The 25,789-nt window shown below is 40.3% G+C and overlaps 1 protein-coding gene across 8 annotated transcripts in view; it reads right to left on the bottom strand.

Annotated features, from left to right (window-relative positions):
* Nucleotides 1–25,789, bottom strand: part of AFF2 (ALF transcription elongation factor 2) — a 477,377-nt gene that overhangs the window by 85,621 nt on the left and 365,967 nt on the right. For all 8 annotated transcript variants that reach the window (XM_074323510.2, XM_074323511.2, XM_074323508.2 and 5 more), the window contains one exon: nt 9,049–9,086. In XM_074323510.2, coding sequence (XP_074179611.1) covers nt 9,049–9,086 — 38 coding nt within the window. The remainder of the gene's footprint in view (nt 1–9,048; nt 9,087–25,789) is intronic.

Genomic DNA, 25,789 nt, shown 5'->3' with positions numbered 1-25,789 from the left:
TTGCCCAACAATGTCACTCTTGCTCAAAGCTTTTGTAAAATTTCTCTTCGGGACATGCAAGATCCACAAGAGAAAATCACTATTGTTTTGAAACAATACCCACGTTCATTGCCTAGACTGACCACTTTTTCAACATCCATACCTCTGCGTCTTCATCTTGGACTAGTTTTCAAGAGTTAAACCCACGTTCCCAGGTCTACCACCTATCACTAAGGACCAGCAGGAGAACCTCCCACGTGTGTGATGGAACTCTCCAAGAGGATCTCCCAGCAGGCTTTGCACCATAATAGCACCATTGCAGAAGGGCCCAGCCCAGCTGTGCTCAGCTCTGTCATTGTAGGGAAGCCTTCATTAGGGTGGATTTGAAAACACACAGCATTTTCTACTTGTATCACGTATTTAAAGAGACGTTTCTGTAGTGTTAGGAAATAGCAGGGTGTCCTGTTTCCTTGAAACGTCCTCCTCTACAATCTTGTGTCAATCACGTCAAATCCATTTTTGGAAATAGGTGGGGTTTAAATTACATATGAGTGTACATATATATGTGTAGAGAGTGTATATAGACAACCACGCATGCCTTTAAAGCAAGGCTGCTAGTATGTCTAGTTTGCTTAGTAAACCCTTGCATCATGATTTGAGGCAAGTTAAACGTTCACTTAGCCAGTGTTGGTAGTAATACACATCTCCAGCCAGTGGGAGAGAGATGACTAAGGTATGCTTCTCCATGTAGATGCTGTGATTAGCAGATTCCTGGCAACGCACACTGCAGGGTTTGATAATGCAGAGACAAATGAGTATGCATGAGCTTCGTGGCTGTCCTGGGTTGCCCTGCTAGGAACTCACGGGGCTTCCATGAAAGTATACAGTCACATACTCCCTGCAGCTGCTAAAAAAAAAAAAAAAAGCAAAAAGCCACACGAGTCACCTGAAATATTTCCCCCAACTACATGGAACCCACTTGTGGCAATATGGTGCTGAGAGGAAAACCATAGGGGGTGGTGAGAATAGAGAAATGACAGTGAGAAAAAGATTTGAGAACTTCTATAGTGACGGTTGTTTCTGCTTGTACATCACTAGCGATGATTTTATCTTGGGTTTAAATTATCATGGCGCGAGAGAGTATATTAATGTACAGAGTGTATAAATGCATGTGCCTATAAAACCTGGGTTATAATGACATATATAGAAATGCATGTGCATATAAAATCTGGATTATAATAACATGTAATCTATCCCCATGCTGTAAATTCTACAAATGTAAATATTTTCCTATGGAAGAATGATTTACCTTTTTTTTCCCTTTTATTTTTATGATAGCTCTCTAGATAACTGCTGTTGGCTTAGGTAAAAGCTTTAATAAAGCAGAAACTATTTGTTTCCTATTGAAGCATCTGGCCAAAGTGAGTCATTTCTATAGTTCTTACTCCCCCCCAAACTACCAGTCAACTAAATGAGAACTTATGGTCCCTGACTGCTGACTTTGAACATGTTCTGTGATTGATAGAAGACTGATTTACTATTGGGAGCCCTGTGTAGAATTCCCATGGGATCATGCATTATTTCCCTAGAAATAAAAATAGCCCTACCATGCTTACATTTGTGGCTGATAAAAATGCATTCAGAAAGAGTTTTCATGTCTGTGAAAAGAATTCAGAAAATGGAGCTAGAATAATGTTAGGTGTCATGCCTAAAATACTATCTCTTAGTGTAGCCTAGCTGTTTGAATAATGTTCAAGGAACTGTATGAAAGTAAAATTTTTAAAACTGCAAGACATAATCATGGGTTGATAAAGCCACAAGGGAACAGCTGGATGCTGAGAAGCCCTACATGAGCTGAGATTTACATCAAAGTCCACAGAGAAGGATTAGCCAGATATAATCAGAGAGGATTTGATATGTCTATTTGCCTGGAAACAGTTCTAAAAGGGGTACCTTATGATCCTTCCCTAACTCTAAACCTTTAACTTTCTAGAACAAGTGAATCCTTTTTAGCGTTTTCTGAGTTTTGTCAACATTGCCCTGTTCTCCTCTTAATATCAAAAGTGAGGTCAGGTCTTTGGCAGTGTGACCCTCCAGGCATTTTGGCAAACACAGCTACTCTCTCTTTTGCTTCTTTTCTCTCCCGCCATTCACCAACTTGGTATTTCCTCCTACTGTGAGAAACGCCCCCTCTCCTCCTTAGCTGCCTCTACCTAGCAGACATTGCTCACGACACCATATCTGCTTTTTTTTTTCTCATTCTGTCTTTTGCAAGTGTTGTTCTGCTCTCTTAAATGGCTTCTGCCCCCACTGTTCACTAAGGGCATCGTCTGAGCTAGAGTGAGCCCACTCCAAACAGCTGATTGTTCCTACATCAGATGCCGCCCTGCTTCAATCGCAGAGCCTGTCTGTGGGACGATGTGTGTTTCCCTACCAGAGGGCGAAGATTTCTGGGGCTGAGACTTTACCTTACTCATCTCCCTGTCAACCGAGCCCAGAATACAGTAGGTGCATACTTCATGATTGTTAAAAGAACACACGTGCATGGCTTGCTGGACTTTCTAGCAGGTCAGTTAATTGATGGTGAGTTTTTGACAGTTTTCTGAGAGAATGCTGAATGGCAATGTTAAAATAAAATTCTAGGTGCAATTCCTACAGACTGAAAACTGAGCTGCCTGTGTGAATGGATGAAACAGTTGCCCACTCTTATCTAAACAGCAAATGCTAAGAGGCAGAGTTAGAAAGTAACATGATACTTTATAAATTACTGGATAAAGAGGTAGTTTATGAATGTGGTTGCTTGAAAAGTGTCTTAGTTTCCTTTAAAATGGCTTGACTCCACATTTACTGGCTTGTTTGAGGTCCCTGTGCTTCCCCAATAAAAGGGTGCTTTATATTTCTGTTTCATCATCCTGGTTATTAGACTGTTAATTCACCACCTCAGGAAAAAAACGTTCTCATAAAACTTGGGAAAGATGAGTGATGGTAATGAGACAAACCCACAGGCTTGAAGTTTGTAAGAAACTCTTCCTTATAAAGGTAACATAATCGAAGGTGGCATCATTGACTTGTACATTTTTGATACATTTGATGCCATATTCTAATCAGTTACATCAAATTAGATAATATGATTTTTAAAACCAACAACTAATTTATAAAGGAACATGTGTGTCCTAAGAATTGGACCTGAGGCAGTGGGTCCAAAGTGGAGAGAATTTCTGGGGTATTGGGGTCCTGGGCAGTCTGTCTTTGGACCTCAGTTGTCTCATCTGAGATTGCCTAGATGATGCAACTATATTTACCAATGAAAAGAAGGGTGGCCAGAAATTTGTGCAAGTTTCATTAGCTATGAAGATGATTGCTAGAACCTTCTGCACCTTATGATAGCTATCTGGACAACATAAAGGGGACAGTTTATTTTATGCAGCTGTTTAGACAGAGGGTTTATTGCTATGTTTCCTTTAAGTACCCTTAGAATGGCCAGAGCTGATTAGAGATTGACTATACTTTTGTTGACTTCATACGTGTTCTGCAGAGGCTCATTGGGGACTGCTGGCTTCACGGATCTCCTTCCGAGGGACCTAATCCTAAATGTCCCTTACTGTCATTGAGGACTGCTCCTCAGGACATTCACAACTCATAAAAATCATTGAGTGTGACATTGTAAAAGAGACACAGAAGGTATTTCATCATTTCAGACTTGGGGGATTTCTTTCTTGTCCAGGGTTGACTTTTTAAATAATCTGCTCACTTCTAACACTCATGTTAGAGACTGGATGTAAGTTAATTCAGCTCCAAGCTTCTCAAACGACCTATGGAGGCCCGACCGCCATGTGGTCATTTTATTTCACATGGACTCGAGCATCCAATTCTGTGTTCCATGAAACAGCATGCTGGATAAAGGTGCCCACTAGTCAAACACATTTGGGAAATCCTGGGTAAGACAAAGTAAAATAGGCCTCTTTCTACAGGACTTCTCTGAGTCTGCTTTATGCTAATGTGTATAGGAACGCTCCAGGGAAAAGAGGTGATAGTGCATGACAAACCTCCGTGATGTCGGGGACTTGTTTTTCCCTAAAAGAGACCATCCCACAAGAGTAGTACACAGTGCTGAATCCACGGCCAGATCATCCGGAGAGGATGTGGTAACCCTGTGACAGTCTGCATGTCTATGATACGCATGTATCCAAGAGCACCACAAGAGATGTGGACACTGACCGCAAAATGACCTTTGGTCCTAAGGAGTCATCTAAAAAGCTCAATCCCATCTATCTTGTATCTAACATAGGTCTTTAAAACTGTAAGGATGTGACTTCTTGTCCTTCATTTGAAAGATGCTCAAGGCAGAAATGATGAAAAAAGGCATTGTGTGTGTGTGTGTGTGTGTGTGTGTGTGTGTGTGTAAACACGTGTATTACACATGCAACGTTTACAATATATGTACTTGTAGGCATGGACATCAAAGTTTAACATCACACATTTCCTAAAATAAGCATACTTACAAAACAGGGTTTTAAGCTTTGGCTTTTTTAAGAGGTGAAAGAACCATATAAATAATCTAGCTGGGTTCCATAGCAAGGAAGGAACATGTCCAATTTCATACCACAAGCTAGTATTAGATGAGGTCTATGAACGCTGTTTACATTTAATGATTAGGGGACTAATTGATAACTAATTCTCAGTAACAAGTGAGAGCTCTTCGATGCTATTTGACTCTACCAAGCTAATCTTTTTCAACTGGATAAGCTCCAAGGGTCCTAAGCCACCATTTCTTCTGAGCCCCAGTTTCCAATCCAACCTTGCACTGCCTGCCACTTGGGCACCAGTGTCTTAATCCAGCAGTCTTTAAACTCGTAGTACAAAATGTCTCTTCCTCGTCCCCCCTTTTCCAATAGTGATAACTAGAAGCTCTATCTGTCCTTAGCTTCCCTTGTACTTTATCTGTCCCCCACTTAACAAACATATCTCTCTATCTTGTATTTAGCTGTTAGAAACCAATTATATCTCTCCTACTGGACTCTAAACTCCTCGAGGGTAAGACCTGTGTCAGATTTATTTTTAAATCCCTCGCCATGTATCACAGTTCCGGGAATTCTGTAGATCCTCAATAAATATTCATTGGATGAGTACATAAATAATGCACAAGCATCATGGTCAGGAAAATCTTTGTGGCTATTTGTCATTTTCCATAATGAAACCACTATATCTATAAAATGGATGGGTTCCTAAATAAAGCTGTAATTTTTCTAAGCAGAGTGGATTCTGATCCCTATTTGTGAACAACAACAACCACGTTGTTTAACATTGTTAAAGTGTAAAAGCAAGACAAAATTTTATGCTTGACAACGGCTCTCTCTCTCTAACAGATGTCAACCTCGGTTAGATTCAACTCAACTTATTAGTGCATGGCTTTTAGCCAAAAGCAATTCACATTTGCAGAAGTGTACTATCACATATGTCTTAATAACAGAAATGTGTTTTTTAAAAAATGTATGTGATAAGTCACATATGGTAGAAGGAATCTGTACATCTCTCAGGCCTTGTTGTCACAGTGAAAGCTTGGAGACAGATAGCGTGAACTTACATATAAAAGTCTCTCTGACACATTAAAAAGCCACAGTTTGAACCTACTAATCAAGCTTTGATACTGGCATGGTTCCAACATACTCTGAAATACACTGGCATCACTGATCTTAAGAACATTCAGTTTTGATTCTTACCCTCAAAGGTAATATTTACTATTTCAAGGTAAACTCATTAGTGTATCCAGGTACATTACATGCTTCCATTCACTAAGAATATAGTTGGTTTCTCCTCTATATGGAGTGTACTAATGTGTACCATGGTCTCCCTGTGGTGATGACTGAAGCTTACAGCCATGAAGGTATTAAAACGAAATTGAACAAGTGGTTGAGGAACATGGAGGGGGATGTCGGCCGTTGGAGAGGGAAATATACAAATGAAATGGACATTGTGAATCATTTACCTCACTCACATTGGAAGCTTACTTAGCCTTAGTTAGATCTTGGGAAGTAACAGAATTTTAGAAAATGCATATACCTGTTGCGATCTATCTAGCTACACACAACATGAAAGACTAGCAGTATGCTCTAGCTATGTGTTCTCTGGTTTCTGAGACATCAGTGCCCTGTTGATGGATCTCATATCCATCACCATTTTTAAAGAGAGTGAATTAGGAGTGGTCTCTTCGCTCTGAATAACTATTAGGTGGTACATTAGCTGTAGAAAACTCCAGAACAGACGATAAGGGCTAGTTTAACCTTCACAGTCACTGGAAAGCTTACACTTGTGCCTTTTTCTCCCTGACCAACTAGAGCAGGGGTCAGCACACTTATTTGGGAATGGGCCAGGTAGTAAATATTTTTGGCTTTGTGGTCCTCATGGTGTCTGTCGCAACTACTCAGGTCTGCTATTGTGGCACAAAAGGAACCCCCGGCGATACAGACACAAATGAGTATAGCTGTATGCCAATAAAACGTTTTTTTGTAGACACTGGAAGTTGAACTTCATAGCATTTTCACATGTCATGAACTATCCATCTTTTGATTTCTTTGGCCAACCATTTACCAAACTCTGCACCAGAGGATGACATCCAACCTCACATACGATCATCTTCAGCTATCTGTGCTCATACTTTAGTTGTAAATGATGCTTCCAGAACTCTACCTTTCCAGCAAGGCTGCACACACTTTCCATTGTATGCTCAAACAAGTAATCAAATGTTAATTCTTGCACACAAAATCAAGCTGGTAACGGGTCAGAGGTAAAGAAGGAAGAACGGACCAGAACAACGTGTGAATATTTTCCATGTGGCATGAGTCAAGACTAAGAGACTGGATAAATTGGTCAGTTACAACACACAGGCGATTGTGATCTCACACTCTACTCTCACAGAGCCAACAGTCTTATCAAACCTTCAGGCCGGGCTGCAGAAAGAACTGTTTTCTGCCATATGTCCAGTCTGTTTACTTGTTCCTTCATTCAGAAAACATGTATTGAACACTTACTCTATTTGGGGTCCCAGTGCATTATGTGTAACTGAAATTCTCTGGCAGACATCAGAAATGGAAAGAGGACCACACTACATAAATCATGTGACAACTTCACTTGTGCTCTGCTGTCAGGCTGTGTAATTGAACCATGCTCTGGAATTACTGTCCCTGAGCGGAGGTCTTCAAGAGGCCTCTCTTCTTAAAGTGTCCCAATGGTTGTGGCCGAGCAAGTAAGTTAGGTCTCGTGAGCCCTAACAGGACATCGAAACTCACACTGAGAACAGTACCTTACTGAATTAGAAGACACGTCTAAACATCTACCAGTTGACTGTGACATAAGCTTATTACTAAGCAGATTTTCAAACACAGGTATTTAAAAGTAGAAAGCTCCATATTCTATGAGTAATAGTTTGGCTCTTTCAATTTTCCTCTTTTCTCTTTACAGTATTCCTTAAAGTGCTAGACATCAGATAGAGTGTGCACTGTGAATTAATAAGAGCTCATAAAAATATAATTATCTGTAGGGTAGAAGCCTCACAAGAAGCAGTGGGAAAATGGGTCCCGCTTCCAGGCCACCAGAGTAGATTAAATGCAGCCCTGTACATTACCAATGGGCTGTCTCGTGCATCCAAAGATGGAGCTTGGGATTCATGTCCTATCGAGGGGACTTGAACTTGGAGACATTTGTCCTACTGAGGGCCTAGATTTACACTCCTTCAATCCTTGCCCCATCCCTTGTGACATGGGGCACACATGGGCACGTGGGTGGGCCAATGGGAGGGGTGCAGTCGGACTAGGGGAACGATCACCAATGGCCCACCCAGGTCTGCAGTGCTCTCCTCCACGGAGCTCACCTGCCACGGGCTCGCAGTAGAGAAGCCTTCCGGGCATTGACAGAAAAGAAATCAGGCTGCAGACATTTCATCCCCAAACAATCACACAACAATCAGTACTAAAAATACTCCCATAGGACGACAACAGCATAATACATCCCCAGACTACAGATGTCCTTCCAGAGGTTACAGAACCCCGACAAGGAATATTCTGTGGCCTAAGAAAAATTAAACTGAAAAACAAAGTACACAAAACCTTTCGGAAAAAGAATTAGAGCTTGGATTTAATGGTGTGTTAAACACTACCCTGGTGCCTTGGTAAAGCTAATTTTACAAAATGCAAGCAGCTTTCTTGTCATTGCATTAGGTGATCCATTCTCCTAGAGCCGATTAAAAAATCAAGGCACTGGCCATTTCTGCATTTGGTACCCAATAGAATGGAAGTCAGTTGACACAATTTAACATGCTGTTCCTAGAGATGTGATATTACCAGACCTATGATCACCCAGACAATAGAGTAGATCTTCTTTAGGTCACGTGGCTAGCAGGATGGTATGCAACATAACACTGCAATCTAATGTCACAAACCCAAATGACAAGACATACATCCTTGTTAATTTGAAAGTCTCCCTTCTGGAAGAGACAGGATGTCTAAGAGGTACTATATTTAAAAGAGTGCTGCGCAGTTTGTTTATAATTTAAGAGTGTACCATAAAATGCCTTGGAAATAGCTCTCTGTTAGCGAGGAAAACCTTTAGTTAAATATATTTTTATGAGCTTTTCATTAACAGAGTTGTGAAACCTTGATGCCAAGGTGCCAAACCTCCCCACGTGGCTGGAAATCATTGGGCACATATTCAGCCATTTACATCTCTGTCATAAGTCCAAGGTTTGCAATTAAAAATGTAATCTTTTTAGCATGTGCAGAACCCAAAGGCTTGAAGTACTATGCATTGAATATGATTATAACAGTATTTGGCAGCTATTCATGGAAGGCACGTATTAATTTATGTAAACTGGGCACAACTTAGGATCACAGGAAAAAAAATAAAAGCTGGTCCCCGCTCATTGGAGGTATCATTTTTGTTACTTATTTTGTTTTTGTTTTGAAATTCTCATGAATATAGATTAACTCAAAATCCAAGGTCCCGTTTACGACCTTATTTTTTCACATGCATGGAGTCCATTCAAATTAGAATTTTAACTAATAAAAAATAACTTACTTTACAGGATTATTCTTAGGTTTTGCCTTTTCAACAGCCTGTAAACAGAAGAAAAAAACAAACCATGCAATTAGACAACATTAGCAGGCATAAGCTTTGCAACTAGTTACCAAAACAATAAGCACTATAAAACACTCTTCAGAAACACAAGGAGCTAACCAGAGCAGGCTACTGGAGATAAGCAGACTGGAGACGCAGAGAGCAATTTTCCTCTCCCAGGCAGCTTTCAGACACAGGCAGGCATTGTAAGGGCTGCCTGGCAAGTTCAGCAGTGCCCGTAGGAGTGGGCACTTAGGTTCATAAGTGGACCCTCCTCTCCCAGCCTTTCACTCTAATCTTCCCCCACCCCCCAGGTGCGGGCCTGCTTGGGTTGTTATGACGGCGGTGGGGGTTGGGGGTGGTAGGTGCAGAGGGAACACTCATGGGCATATCTGATAGGGAGCCGGAGCTGTTTGCCCTGCATTACTACTGACACCTGGCTGCACCTGTGTGGTGATAGAAAGGCCAAAGTATCCATTTCTAAAATCATTTTTATTAGCAGATACCACAAAAGGGCAAGGGATGACCGAATGCTCGGATCAATTTCCTCCCGTGGAACCTTTAAGAAAACACACACCAAATCATCGAAATGAGGAAATCTCTGGGCCTCTTGGCCTGCTTCTCCTTAGACATAGAGGCTGGTTCCAGTTTATTGCTGAACCCATTGATCTGTGTACAGTCCATTTATCATTCATGAAAAGAGCTAGTGATCTTCACAGTATATTAGAAGAAACAACTCAGATCATCTGTCAACAGCCCTCTTATTTCTGTTTCCCTCTCCACAGGGATTGCATCTCCTTGGATTCTTCTGGAATTAAAATGTTGCTAGGCAACACAGCTGGGGGCGCTGATGGCAGAATGGCTACAGTCTATCAAACTGTTTAAGCACCTGGATGGTTTTAGTGATGATTTTTTCATATTTCTGTAGCATAATTATGTAATCAGAACCAAACTTGTACTCCCCTAGACTTTTTCAGGCTATAGAAATAACATTTAACATGGGGAGTGTTAGAGCAGCAGTTTGGCAACCTCAGGGTTCTTTAGACCCCTTTCAAAAGTATCCATTTGGAGACCTTTTTATTTGTGAATCCTGGAGGTGAGTGAGGGCTAAGAGATGAAGAGAATATTGCTGTAAATTAGAAAGCAGAGGCAAGCACCTGCAACAGAGACGATTTACAATTTAACACTGGACTTGACATTCTGGTGACCAGTGCATAAGCTTCTGGTTATTATGCTTCTATGCATAATAACTCAATGCACTTTGAAGCAATTTTTAAAAATAAATGAAACACTTCCCACGTTTAGACATTAGCGTTGGAAATCCAAGTCCTTCTCATCTATTGAGTCTCGGGTTCTGTTGCTAGATAAATACTCATTAATATTTGGGCACTTTTTTTGGCTCAGTAGGCAAAAATCATTTTCTCACCATCTGCGCCTGAGGTTGAGTTTTGGCAAGTGGTAGAATAGTGAGAAAACTGGAGAGTGAGGTAATAGGCGAAAAGGATAAAACAAGGAATATGTGTCTGGTTGCCCCAAGTCATGCGTTTAGGATATGAATGCTTGTTCCCCTAAAGAAGCTAAAACTAAGAGGCGGATGCGGGCAGGCAGTGGGGGCTGGACGCCCATGCACACCCACATCTTCCTTTCTTACCAGCTTTTCACCCTGGTCCTGGCTGGTTTGGAAGATATGGTAGTGGGCTGAAACCATGTGATTGTAAAAATCACATGAATCCACTTTTCCCAATCCCTCCCTTAAAATCCAAGCAAATCTCTTCTTGAAGAAGACTTAGGTTATCACAAGGTAACACACATGACGTTCAAGTTGTTTTCTTTTAAAGCATGCTGGATGTGATAGTATGAGTGTGTCACTGACATTTGGAAAATGTCCTCTCTTGTCTGTGCTTTGGGACTGTCAACGAGACCCAGTTATTTTTCTCTGATCGGGAGTAACATAACCATGTTTGAAGGCAGTTTCTTTGAATTGTATGTCTTTTTATGCAGCCATTGTAGGAAAAGAATTTCATTCAAATTAGTTTTTTCTGGGTTGCTTGACTATTGATTGAAAATGTTTCTGCTAAGAGGTTCTCTTTTCTTTGGAAAGTAACTTGGGGTTATTTCAGAGTCCCAACTGTTCTAGTCAGATGTACTCATGTCATCTCCCTGTGCTCACATCACCTTTAATCTCTAAACTAAATAGTAGCGGGGAGTCTCCACCAGACATGAGACACAGCTCACAATTTATGTTCTTCACTTTCACTGTAATTTGACTTTGTTTGCAGCATGCACTTAGGAATTATTACATTAAGAGACTTTGAAGAAAAGTTAAGTGAATAATTTCTGTGGAAAATATATGTGCCTTTAAGGTATAAGAATTGGTCTACCAACTCTAAAAGATGAAAATTCCTCTTTTGAAATTATGGGCCATAGAAAGACAACCCCAAGTTCCAGATGCCTGTGCCAGAATGTGAGATACCGTGCAAAAGGAGGGAAATCAAAACAAAATGATATAGTGTAATTCACCAAGCATTAAGATGGTTCCATATTGGGATTGCAGTTAATTTTGAGTTTAAAAACATACATTAAAGTAATTTAAACTGATTAGAAAATGGAGGCTCGATAGTTAACACTTATGCCGCTATAATTTGTAATATCTATATGCTTTTTAAAACCTACATTCTACTTACTTTGTGCCACGTTTCCCTAACATGATACTTATCTTGCCATTAAGGAAGCTCTAGTATAAAAAACATATGATAAAATAATTTAAAATATTAAAAAAATATGCCAATATGGTGTGATGAGAGGAAATGGTGTCTAGGGAAAGTGTGGTTTGTGCTAGAAATCCAAAAACCTGGGTTCTACTCCCAGCTTTGCCACTTACTATCAACATGACAACAGCAAGGTCGCTAACACCACTGAGCCTCAGACTCCTCATTTTAAACATGAAAATAATAATTCCTGCCCTGTCTATATCAAGATTGGTTGTGAGTAGGCAACATCCATGACAGTGCTCTAGAAACCATAACATGCTATGTAAATGCAGTGCAACTTAATTGTGACTGCTCTCCCCACACAGGCGTTGGTGCACACATTTTTATGGCCAGAGAGGTTATGGGCTTACTGACTAGTGAGAAGTTTGTAGTATCAAACCTACGTGTCTTCTTTAATATTTAAAAAGACATTATTAAAAGAAATTGAAGAAGACACAAAGAAACAGAAAGATATTCCATGTTTGTGGATTGGAAGAATCAACATAGTTAAAATGGTTGTATTACCCAAAGCAATATGCAGATTTAATGAAATCCCCATCAAAATCCCAATGGCATTTTTTAAAGAAATCATCCGATTTGTTTGGAACCACAAAAGACCCCGAATAGCCAAAGCAATCTTGAGAAAAAAGAACAACAATGGAGGTATCACACTCGCTGACTTTAGCTTGTACTACAGGGCTACAATAATCAAAACAGCATGGTATTGGCAGAAAAACAGACACATAGACCAATGGAATATAATTGAGAACCCAGAAATAAAACCACATAAATAAAAACCACAGATAATTTTTGACAAAGAAGCTGAAAACATACAATGGAGAAAAGACAGCCTCTTCAATAAATGGTGCTGGGAGAATTGGAAAGCCACCTGCAAAAGAATGAAACTGGACTGCTATCTGTCACCATGTACCAAAATTAATTCAAAATGGATCAAAGACTTAAGCATAAGACCTGACACAATAAACTGCATATAAGAAAACATAGGTACTTTCATCTATCGAAGGACATTTTGGTTGTTTCCATGTCTTGGCCACCGTAAACAAAGTGGCAATGAACATTGGAGCACATGTGTCTTTATCTCTAAATGTTTTCAGATTTTTTGGGTAGATACCCAGGAGAGGGATTGCTGGGAAACCAAAAACAACGAAAGAACAAGACAAACAAATGAGAAACAGAAACTCATAGACACAGACAATAGTTTAGTGGTTGCCAGAGGGTAACGGGGGCGGGGGGTGGGGGGGTGGGAGATGAGGGTAAGGGGGATCGAATATATGGTGATGGAAGGAGAACTGACTCTGGGTGATGAACACACAACGGGATTTATAGATGATGTAATACAGAATTGTACACCTGAAATCTATGTAATTTTACTAACAACTGTCACCTCAATAAATTTAATAAAAAAAAAAAAAAAAAAAAAAAAAAAAAAAAAAAAAAAGAAATATATTGTAGAATAAAAACAAGCAAATTAAAAAAAAAAAAAAAAAAAAAAAAAAAAAAAAAAAAAGGAGAACTGACTCTGGGTGATGAACACACAATGGGATATATAGATGATGTAATACAGAATTGTACACCTGAAATCTATGTAATTTTACTAACAACTGTCACCCCAATAAATTTAATTAAAAAAAAAAAAAAAAAAAGAAAACATAGGTACTAAACTTACGGACCTTGGGTTCAAAGAGCATTTTATGAATTTGACTCCAAAGGCAATGGAAGCAAAAGCTAAAATAAACGAATGGGACTATATGAAACTTAAAAGCTTCTGCACAGCAAAAGAAACCATCGACAAAATAAAGAGGTAACCAACTGAATGGGAGAAGATTTTTGCAACCTTCACCCTGGCCTCTGCCCTGAACCTTCTTAGGGGTTGGTGTTGGTGGCAGAGAGGTCGGAGAACCTGAGGTTCTGTGGGGGCACAAGTACATGTGCACACAGTGAAATCAATGTCTTTCTCTCTATCTACACACACACACACACACACACACACTCACAGCCTAGGAAACATCCCTCTTTCCCAGGTGACGCCTCCATTAGCAGTCCCTCCTCTTACCCCTCTCTCCATCAGTAAAGCTCTTGCATTTTCAGTAACATTTGACCTTGAGGTTGGGAAGCCCTGAGAATGCTATCCTAGGTGAGCCCTCCTCCACGAATGGCACCTTGAGAAATTGCATGCCCAGGGAGAAGGCACTTCCAAGCAGTGTTTATGAGCTGATTCTTCCCTCCTTACCGGCACTGATTGGCATATTCATGGTATCCTACTAGGCGGCAAATTTATTTCCTCAGGAGGGATGATGTGGGTAAGGACATGGTCATAGTTGTTCACTCATTAAATCTATCTTCCTAAAAATAACAAGGACCTTGTCTTTCTGTTATGTAGATAATCCTTTGGCTGCACTGAGGCTGACCTGACTCAGGGACTCAGGGACCATACTGAATGACATGAACCACAAAATGCAGAGCCATCACCAAAAAACAAGTAGAAAGAAGAAAGAAAAAAATGGAAGGAAATAAAGTGGCTATCACGTCCCACTCCCCATGACATACATAACATCATATTTCTTTAGGGACAAAATGATACAAATAAGGCACTTAAGAAACTTGCTAGTTGTCTTTTATATACTGATCAAACTTCTTTAAAATTCTTTGGTGCGGTAATTCTGTCCCAGTGATTACATAACATTGACTTATTCTCTAGTCCAATAGACTTGTGCACTATACTTCAATGAAAAAAAAAGAGAGTCTTTTTTAGACTTTTAAGAAGCATGCCCTGAACAGTTATATACAGACTTGTGACAATACCACCCCCACTGTCGAGATTAACAGAAAACAAACTCAATGCAATATGTTTCCTGTTTGTTGAGACGGTCAAAGTAAGCACTCAGATGGCCTAGATATATTGTAGCGGTGGACTCATTTTACAAGGCTACATATTCAGGTACTGCTTTTTGCCGTAATCAATAATAATGCTGTCAGTCAAGCATAAAATGTGATTCTATTAGCACTGCTCTATATGGTGGTTACATGTCCTGCTTATTCTTTATTTATTTTTCTGGCATTCTACTACCAGATACACCCAAGCTGGATTTATACAATATATTTCTTGATAAAAAGTGAAAAGTCAACCATTCAGAAAATTTCAAATAAGTGCATATTAGGCCTTATGGAAATAAGACAGAAGAACGATCGAATACATGGGTTTTGTGTTTGTATGTTTTACTTTATTTTTACTCTGTATGGGGCTGTTCTGTGAGACCAGCCATACCTTAACCTAGTGGCATATATTGGTAAATTGCATCGATTGCCTAAGTTCAGAAGAGAAACTCCTATTAACAAATGAACTCATCATTAGGGTATTCAGATGGTCTGAAATCAATACCTACAGAGTTGGTTAAATCAATTAAAGAGACATACACTGAGAGCACTTGCCCAAATATAAAAATGAATTGCTTAATTACAGCATTTAAATAGGTTTCACTGAAATGAGTAAAAGAGCAAGAGGCTTGTATTATTTCCTACAGGGTGGGGTTTCAGTTGGTAGGATGCACACACAGCCAGGAAGGGAGACTAAGAGGACAAAATGTCACTCAGCATTTTGCAAGACCTGAATTTCTGACTTTAATTTCATTCAGGGACTGCAATCTTTTAAAAAAAACACCACCCTCTATGTTTCACCCTCTGGATGAGTGCCTGAATGGGAACGTATAAACATCCTATAGTTGAACCTTGAACTTGTAGGAAGCAAAATAGTGCTCCCTATCAGAGTACTGGGATTCTCCCACTTTAATTCATTGTTTCCTATGCATGTATGACATAGGCCTGTACTACACATAATGCGGGAAGGAATAGAATTTTGCCAGGCAGAAATTGGAGGACATTTGTTCCCAGTGGAGGGAACTGTGTCATGTACCTAAGAGTCACTTAATAAACACTGACTAGATAAATGAATTGGGGATCATTGTGGAGTCTGAGGCCTGAACACTGATCTGGGTATAAAAGAGCGCCAGGTCCCAAACTCTGTGCAGAGGTAAAAAGAGGCCCCTGGAGGAAAAGCTGAGCTCCAGGACCACGTGTGGGGATCCATCCTGCAACTGCACATGAAGCTCTCACTCACACCCGAGAGAAGGAGGCCCAGGGGGACAATGGCAGGTGAACTTCCTATCCTGCTTTCTGGCAGAAGGCTATGCCTTCCTCACTCTTCCTGCAGCCTGTCTCTTCACTGGTCCACTAGTCTCCCTATTCTCACCTCATTTTATCCTCAACTTCAATCATGCCACTCTCTTTCTCAGAATCTTTCATGGCTTTCCATTGCTCATTGAATTACTTATCAACTTCACCCACCCTGCTGTTCAAGACCCTGTCAATGCCAGTTGAACAGCGGCCTCACAGTTGGCCCTGCTTGTCCCTGTATGTATATTTTGCTAACGTGGCAACCAGTAGGAGTATTACAGTGTCTGACCCAAAGATGATGTGGTAACAGGATTCAGAAGTGCATTCATTGCATTAAGGCTTACTCCCTTCAGGCTGGCTATTTTGCTGGATAGAAAATCCTTTAGCAAGAGCCATCTGTCAACTGGCAATTTTGTTCATAACTAAAGTTTTAGTATGTTGTAACTTAATAAAAATGCACTGTCTTTGGGGGAGAAGCACATTTCACTTATAAGAGTTATCTGTCAACACTAATTCTCTGAGTAGGGTAAATATGGAGACACCAGGCAGAGCATCTCAGTGTTGGCTTAAGTTATTTATTCTCCCCCATTAAAAGGGCCAGTGTAAGTGGCACTCAGTTACTCTGCTCCCCTGGGGTTTGGGGATTTGAAAATCCAATTGTCTTTCCCCTGGACAATTGGGACCTCTTGCCCCTGATGCTGGGCGGGGGGGCACTCCTCACAAAATGACACATGCCCTCTGGTGGGAGACAATACCTAACAGAGGCTCTCTCCCTACCATGTATAACCAGGAAAATGAGAAGAGTATTTTTAATGAGTAGTGGGTACTCAATGATGTAAGTATTCCAGTACCTACATGGGAGTGAATACCAATGACACATTTTTAGCATTAGCATCATTCAGGCTTTCTGTCCCTTTATAGCACATTCTACTCTTGGTGAGGACACTACAGTAGTCCCTCCTTCTCTGTGGTTTCACTTTCTACTGTTCCAGTTGCCTGTGGTCAACTGTAGTTTGAAAATAGTAAATGGAAAATTCCAGAAATAAACAATGCATAAGTTTTAAATTATGTGCTGTTCTGAGTAGTGTAATGAAATCTCATGTCATCCCGCTCCATCCCATCTGGGATGCAAATCATTCCTTTCTCTCGCATATCCACTCTGTCTACATTACCCTCCCATTAGTCACTTAGCAGCCATCTCAGTTATCCGATTGATTACTGCACTATCACAGTCTTTTATTAAAGTATAAAATGCTGTTATAACCATTCTATCTTACTGGTAGTTATTATGGTTCATCTCTTACTGTGCCTAATTCATAAATTAAACTTTACCATAGTCATGCATATATAGGAGCAAAACATAGTATATATAGGATTCAGTACTATGTGTGGTTTCAGGCCTCCACTGGGGATTCCGGAACGTATCCCCTTTAGATAACGGGGGCTACTGTACTTCCATCTGTCTCCATACACCTGTATTAGAAAACCCAGCAGTCTTCCACCTGTGTTTCTCTTTTACCGTCACACTACTACCACATTCACAATACCTCTGATACCAGGTGTGTGTTTCCCCCCCCCCCACCAAGCGATTTTCTGCAACACCAGCTGTGTGTCCTACACTTCGGCTCAATTCTGACACTATGTACCTGGAGATGGCATCAGATCCCACAGGTGAAGGGCTCAGTCCTACAACACTGCCTCCCTCCACTTCAGACGCCAGTTGCAGCTCAGGTTGCCACTTGTGCTTCGGACCTATGGCTACAAATGAGAGGTTTCCACAGCCCCTTCCTTGAGTTCAAATAATTCACTGGAGTGGCTCATAGGACTCAGGAAAACTTTTACTAATGTTTACCCGTTTATTAAAGGATACAGTAAAGGACAGAGGTGGATAGCCAGGTGAAGAGGTACATAGAGCAAAGTCTGGGAAGGTCCCGAGTGCAGGAACTTCTGTCCCCATGGGGTTGGGGTGCATCAGCCTCCCAATATGTGGATGTGATCGCTGAACCCGAAGCTCTTCAAACCCCATACTATTGGGATTTTTATGGACGCTTCCTCATGTAGCCATCATCAATTATTAATTCCATTGCCAGCCCCTCTCCCGACTCTAGAGAAGTGGGGAGGGTGGGGGAACAGGGCTGAAAGTTCTAAGGTTCTAATCATGGTTTGGTCTTTCTGGTGACCATCTCCCATCCAGAAGCCCATCCAGTCACCTCATTAGAACCAAAGATACCCCTATCACCCAGGAAGTTCCAAGGGTTTGGTAGCCTGTGTCAGCAACTGAGGTCAAAGACCAAATATTAGAACAAAAGATGCTCATCACTTAGGAAATTATAAGGGTTTTAGGAGTTCTGTGCCAGGAACAGGGACACACACACACACACACACACACACACACACACACACACACACACACATTTTTCCTTTTATCATACAATGCCAAATACCAACTGACTGACACCTCCACGCTGAAGTGTCCTTATTGACAAAACTAGGAAGCTGGAGTAAAGACTCTCCATGGTCATTTTAAGGTATGGGACTCTACATTTTAATATACACACAAGTATTTCAGTATATAGTCATGATTGTGGCACTTCACAGTTGGGTCAATGATAGATGGCATAAGAGTATAAAGGACTTGAAAAATTCCTATTACCTAGTGACCTCGTAGCCATTGTAACATTGTAGCACAATGGATTACTCACGTGTTTGTGGTGGTGCTGGTTTACACAAACCTACTGTGCTACCAGTCGTGTAAAGTCTAGCACATGTAATTGTGTACAGTACACAATACTTGATGATAGAAAACAATTATGTTACTGGCTTATGTATTTACTATACTATACTTTCTATAATTATTTCATAGTGTACGCTTTCTACATATAGAGAAAAAAAGTTTGCTGTCAAATGGTATGCTATGTTCTGCCGGCAGCAGTGTCATTCACACAGTGTCTTGTCACATCATTTTCTCTTGAGCATGATTTAATCTTGTGTTGTTCTCCTCACCGTGGCCCCGAAGCATCTGCACAATGAGGAAGTCGCTTAACAATGCATTTCTCAGAACATATGAGACATGACTGTATATATAACATATATGATTCAGGGTCAATATGGAATCTGAGTCCACTTCCATTAGCAAGAAACAAGATTTACTAGGAAATTTATAAATGTTTGTATCTAGTGTTCCAAAGACTCCTATGAGATAACTGAGAAATAGGGGTTATGCCACCTCATGCATTTTGGAAGGGTCTGCTGCTTTGGTCTGCCCATCCACTTGAATTTTGAATGGTTAATCTTGGATTGGTAGCTAACTTCAAATGTGGACACCTGTTCATTGTACTTACAATGTTTCTGCTTGTACTCTTTGATTTTGCTAAATGAATTGAAAAAATTATTATAGCTGCTAAAGAATAAGACAGCTTCCATTTTCCATTCAGGACAAGGTCCTGGGTGTTTACAGCCTGCCTGGTAGCTTTTCCAGCAGATGGCAGATATTTGGGGGATAGAGGAAAGCATTCCTCGGGTCCTAAACCAAAACCCCAGTCAAATTTTGAAAGCCAGCATATAAATGCAAAACTCTTACGTTTTCAGTTTGGCAAAGTGCTTTATTACACAGCTTTTACTCGAGATGTTCATATTGCTCTAGTATATGCTAGAACCCTCATTAAACTCAAGATTTGGAAACTTCCAATAAACATGGGTACACGTGGTACATTGCCCGGGGTTTGTTAGCTAATGACTGCAAGGCAGAACCTCCAGGCTCCCACCACTGATTTGGGGTCCAAACTGGGGTGATGAAAGGAATTAAGAAAAGAATATGCTTCAACCAAACAAGGAGTATGGTGAGACTAGAGAGAGGACCAACCCTGTCTAGCCACTTCCTTGAGCCCAGGGGTAGTGATTGACAAGGGAAACATGGTGATGCCTTTTCCTTCTAGTACTGTAATTCCAATCAACTTAGTGACCCCACTTTCCTAGAGGTGGCTGCTATTTGCCCTGCCACCCTCTGTACAGGGTCAGATACGCGCCATGTGCTCTTTGTGGGGACAAAGGGTGCGGTCATCCCTGTCCCACATGAGAGTTATCTATGCTGAAATAATAGATTCTATCCATTTTTGTTTCTGTTTGTTCTTGGGGCAAGCAGCATACCCTCATCAATACCTGATTTCAGGTCATTGTGAGAAAAGTTTTAAGCAAGGCAATACAGTCATTGGCTTTGTGATTGAAATGCTCATAAATGGATAATTCACAAGTTATCATGGACATTAGCTAGTATCTGGTCATCAACCGTGACTAACACAACATATACAAACTTTGTGCTGCTCTGCATTGCTGTGTGCTCAAAGCATTTTATTGAGATTACAATAAAAAGGTAATCTACGGAGATTATAAATCAAAAGATTTGGTACTAAAAGTAGAATACCTAATCACGATGACAAAAAAAAAAAAAAAAATCAGCATGTAGGTTTCTAAACAGTCACAGACTTGCCTGGAGGATTTTAAAAATCACATCATACAAGCCCTAAGCAGTTTCTTATTAATCTACTCTCTTCGTTCAAACAACCAAATGGGAAACACAATCTTGGGAATATGAAGGCCAAAGTTATTCTATTAACCTTCTATGTTATCCTATTTACTTTCCTGTCTTTGATGAATAAATTAAAATGTCCTCTCATTCTCTAATTGTTGGATATAGAGTATGACAAGTTACGAATTTTATTCATCTCTATTCTGCAGACTTAACACCCAAACTCGATCATTTTGTGGGGGATTTGAATGAAAGGCAATGACAGATAAACTGTTTACATTAAAAGACTCTATCAAAGTTATTTTGCACCTGGCTTCATCCTAATCCATCTGCTGTTTCTATAGCTCTGACAGGCTGGCCTCTCTGCTGATAACAAAGCAAATGGAAACGCAGGAGAACCTTAGGGAGGTAACAACTTGTTCAGCATGAAGAGGGGGAACTGGAACTAAAAAAACAGGAACGATTACAGAAGGAAAGGGTATCTGTTGTCACAACACACATTTACTACAACACATGAACTTCAAAAGATCCAGCTGATAGCAGGAGTAACGTTTTTTGCATTGTTTTCATTAGCGAACTTGAAACATAAAAGTGGGCTTGAATTTAACTCGGCTACTATGTTTTGAAAGTTCGATGCCCATCACAGGTATAAAGGACACATCCCAAAGCTGCCAGAATGTTCAGATTTTCTGCTACCATGGAATTTATCTCATTTGCAATGATCAAATAACAACCTAGACTGTCAGCTGGCCCAACAATAACAACAAAAACAAGCAGACAAAATCCAATGAAACATGAAACCAAAAGCAAAAACCTGGACTAAAAGCAAGCTGTTTTGTGTTTGAGGTAATTAGTGATGTGCAGACAAAGAAAATTATCAGGGAACAAGACAAACAAATGAAGAAACAAAAACTTATAGACACAGACGATAGTTTAGTGGTTACCCGAGGTTAAGGGGGAGGGAGGTGGTAGATGAGGGTAAAGGGGATCAAATATATGGTGATGGAAGGAGAACTGACTCTGGGTGGTGAACACACAATGTGATATATAGACGATGTATTACAGAACGGTACACTTGATACCTATGTAATTTTACTAGCTATTGTCACCCCCAAATAAATTTTAATTAAAAAAAAAAGAAAAAAAATGATCAAGTGGAAGGAAAGAGGTAAAAAGACACTATTTTTCTGTAAATGTTAACAGGCTTGAGGTGCAGCTCTGCTACTAGCATCAAGTCTAAAAGTCCACACGTTCCCAGTAACGTGCTTTGAATTAAGTGTGCATTTCTAAGGGGACCAGGGTAATCCTTAGGCAGAAAAAGAAAGAGGATTGGGTTAAATAAAATTGCGCACATCGGGGCTACTTACAATCATGTATCCAGGCACAACTCATTAGAATCCCTTCGTGCTCCAAGCAAATTTGAATTGTTCAGCTGTTTTGAAAGCACTAACATAGCACTCCAAGCTTTACTTAGAGTCCTTTAGCTGAGCTTGGTCACTGACTGAACATTTCCAGCCATAGTCTCCATATTCTGAACTTCTGACTGGGCTAAATGAAGTTATCTAAGGTTTCAGTCTCATTCGCACAATAACAAGAAGGTGTTAATATTAAAATGTCCTAAAGGTGGCTTCTAACAATACCTATTTCTTTTATGGCCTTTATACTTTGAAAGGCAGCTGCTCTAATGCCAACCTGAGATGATTAGGGCAGGGCAGAGCCATGCCCATATCTAACCTGGCTTCAGAAACTAGGTATCACAGCCCATCCTGCCATCAGAGTATAATAACAGATTGCATGCTTAGAGCTGCATACATCAAACATCATGATATCATTCAATGAAATATTAAGCAGATGTTTACCTGGTTCTATGAATATGTGCTGGAGGGAGCACTGGAGTTTGGTCATCACACATTCTAGAAGACTTTGGAATAGGTCAAATTGTGGATAGCTTAAAACTTTAAAGATAGCAATTTTAATAAACCTGTCAATACAATTTCTTTGTGAAAAAAAACATTTGAGACTGATTAGGCTGCTTATTTTGAAAGAGAAGCACTAGGTCTGTATCTTTAGATCTTTTATTGAACTGCAAGCATGGCATCAATAACTGCTTCTCAGCTGTAAATGAAAATTGATTCCAGGTTTAACCCCTCGTTTTCATGGCTTCTTTTAATCCCGAGAAACATAAGAAATATTTGCCCAAAAGGAAAACTGAAGGATCGCTGCTATGAGGTTAGGGTATGCAGCGAGCTCTACACCTATGAACTCCCACAAATCCTGTCCTATTGCATCACGCTACTCTCTCACCAAATCTCAGGGGACTCATCAGAGCATCTCTCTCAACCCTGAATGACTGGCTTGAAAATGGCAATTCAATAAGTGTCGTATGGGGAAGGCCAGGGTTGGTCTTGACGTCTCTGATGCCAACAGTAGCAGCTGAGAAGGAAAAATTCAGTCAGCTGGCCAATGGACATCATATGGCCCCCACATCCCAATCATGTTATTGATATCCAACTTCCAAAAGAATGTATCACAACACGTATGTTTCTGCAGACACTAAGTACAAAACGCTGCGTCCAATTCAAACACGGTTCTGGAATACCCCAATGTCCAATGTCAACTTCAAATGATTATTTCCCATTCCGGGGAGCTCCTGAGAGAACACCAAAGTGAGTACAGCCTTCCACCAGGGCAGAGTAATAGCTCAGAAAAAGAAAGTAAGAGCTGCGATCAAAATGCATGACTCAACGCTCCACCTCTGTCAGTCTTTTGAAAAAAAAAAACACCTCTCTTTTAAAGACATGTAATTTTCCTGGAGGACTTGGTGTCATTGGCAACCTGACCTTTGTTCCTGGGGTGTCTGGTTTAAAACTTGTCAGGAATCAGAGGGGAGGAAAGATCATTCACATCCAATAGATGCCTTTGAGAGGCAATTAGGACATTCAGTTCAGTTCCTAGCAGATCCCTATGGACGTCAAGGCCAAAGTGAAGGGCAATATCTATTTACCAACAGATCCAAATGAGGCAGGTGCTAGTTAATGTTTTAAAGGACCGCAAAGAAGAGTAACCACCTATTTGTATAGAGCTTGTGGTTTTCAAACACACATTTTCTTACACACAATCTTCATTTGATCCTTACAATACTCCTTAGTTTATTGGTAAGAGATCGGAGACTTACAAGATAGTAGGTGACTTGCCCAACATCATGCAGTTTGTATGTGATGGAGCTGGGATTGAAGCCCAGGCGTCTCTATTTCAAAAACCATGCTCTTGATGACTATGCTTACAATTCCTCATGACCAGGCACACACAGCTAATACACGTTAGGATAAAACAGAATCTTTTCATTCAAGTTTGCCACATACTGGCTGTTTTCCAGATACTTCACTCCACAGCTCTCTTTAACATCCCATTTCTTACAAGACAAGGGAAAGGAATGTATCTAGCATTTCCAAAAATATGAAACATTTTATGTTGCCATTAGTAGTGATGATAATGATGACGACCATGACCCAATGGAGTAGCTGCTATTGTTATCTCCATTTTAGAGACACTGAAGTCTTTAGTGTAAGGTCACCAAGCAAGTGGTAGAGCCAGGATTCAAACCCATTCGATTATACATCTATCGTTCTCCACACACTGCCAGCACTGCCACACCACCTTAGAAGACAGCATGGACATTTCTGCTTCCTAAATAGTCTCAACTGAGAAAGCAAGATGAGATGCAGTGGGGAATATGGACAGAACACGGAAGCTTTTAACAAATACTTTTGGGTCTAATTACTGTCACTTTTTCAGTGACACCATGAACATGTGATTGTGTACCTCTGATTTTAAGAGTGACTAGAAGGGAAAATCTTTTGTTAGAGATGTTGTCTTATAACCCTAGGTCTCCATGGCTGACCATTTGGCACCTATAATTTGTATATTATAATTCTCCCATTCTGGCCTCATGCTCCACTTTCCCGTTTACAGGAATAATACTTAGCATTTAAACACATGCTAATTGTTATAGCGGTGTTTGTGCACAGGACCTGCTCAGCATGGCTGAAACTACTACGGAGGGTACGCGTGGGGGTTTGGGGCAGGAAGAGGGGAGGTTGTTCTGATTATGAGATACTCAGGACTGAGATGTCAAATTGGAAACTGACACATCTTGATCCTGTGTTTCATTTTCATATCTGCATTCGGAATGCATTCTCTTAGGATTCTTTATGTTGTAAATCATAGCACAATGTCTTAGGAGCTTTTCTGGAAAAGATCAGTGTGTACCCACTAAACCTGTACAGTTTGGGTCCCTTTAGGTGAGTCCAGGTGCAATAATTTTGGATGAGATAATTTGGGGATGTCTCCAGAAAGCCACTAGCTTTTATGTACAAGTATGTCTGTATGAATGTAGCCACTGGGGTCTGAGAAAGTTTCTAAGTATAATGTCAGCTCAAATCAGTGGTGTGGTCTGGCCCCTTGGACACATCGGGAGGCTCCATAAATGGGAGCTCTCAGCACTCCTCCTGATGTTGCTGGAGGTATGAAGGTGCCAATTATAAAATGAGAGAATATAACTATATTATCTACATGGCACTATGTTATCTCATCTGAAAAGAAAATGATTTTTCAGACTTGACTGGCAGTTCCCCAGTAAGTTAAACATAGAATTACTATATGACAACAATTCCACTTTTAAGTGGAAGAATTGAAAGAATTGAAAAGAATTGTAAGATGCAATTTCAAAAGAATTGGAAACAGGTGTTCTGACAAAAACTTAGACACAAATGCTCTTAGTACTATTCACAATGGCCAAAAGGTGGAAACAACTGAAATGTCCATCAGGGGATGAATGAATAAACAAAAGGTAGTATATTCAGACAGTGGAATACTATTTAGCCACAAAAAGCATGCAGTATTGATCCAAGCAACAACATGGATGAACCTAGAAAACATTATGGTAAGTGAAAGAAAGCAGTCACAAAAGGTCACATATTGCATGATTTCATTTATATGAAATAAGCAAATCCATAGAGACAAAAAGTAGATAAGTGGTCGTCAGGGGCTAAGGGGATGGGACAATTGAGAGTAACTGCTTAATGTATGTGGGATTTCCTTTTGGGGTGATGAAAATATTCTGGAACTAGTGATGGACGCACAGCCTTATGAAAGTACTAAATGCCACTGAATTGTGCACTTTAAAATGGTGAGTCTTTATGTTATGCGAATTTTACCATCATAAAAAAAGAAAAAT

The sequence above is a fragment of the Rhinolophus sinicus genome, chromosome 18 (assembly GCF_057876585.1).
Source record: "Rhinolophus sinicus isolate RSI-liver-muscle chromosome 18, RSI-T2T, whole genome shotgun sequence".
In the NCBI taxonomy this organism is placed as follows: Eukaryota; Metazoa; Chordata; class Mammalia; order Chiroptera; family Rhinolophidae; genus Rhinolophus; species Rhinolophus sinicus.
This window is presented reverse-complemented; position numbering and strand designations above follow the sequence as displayed.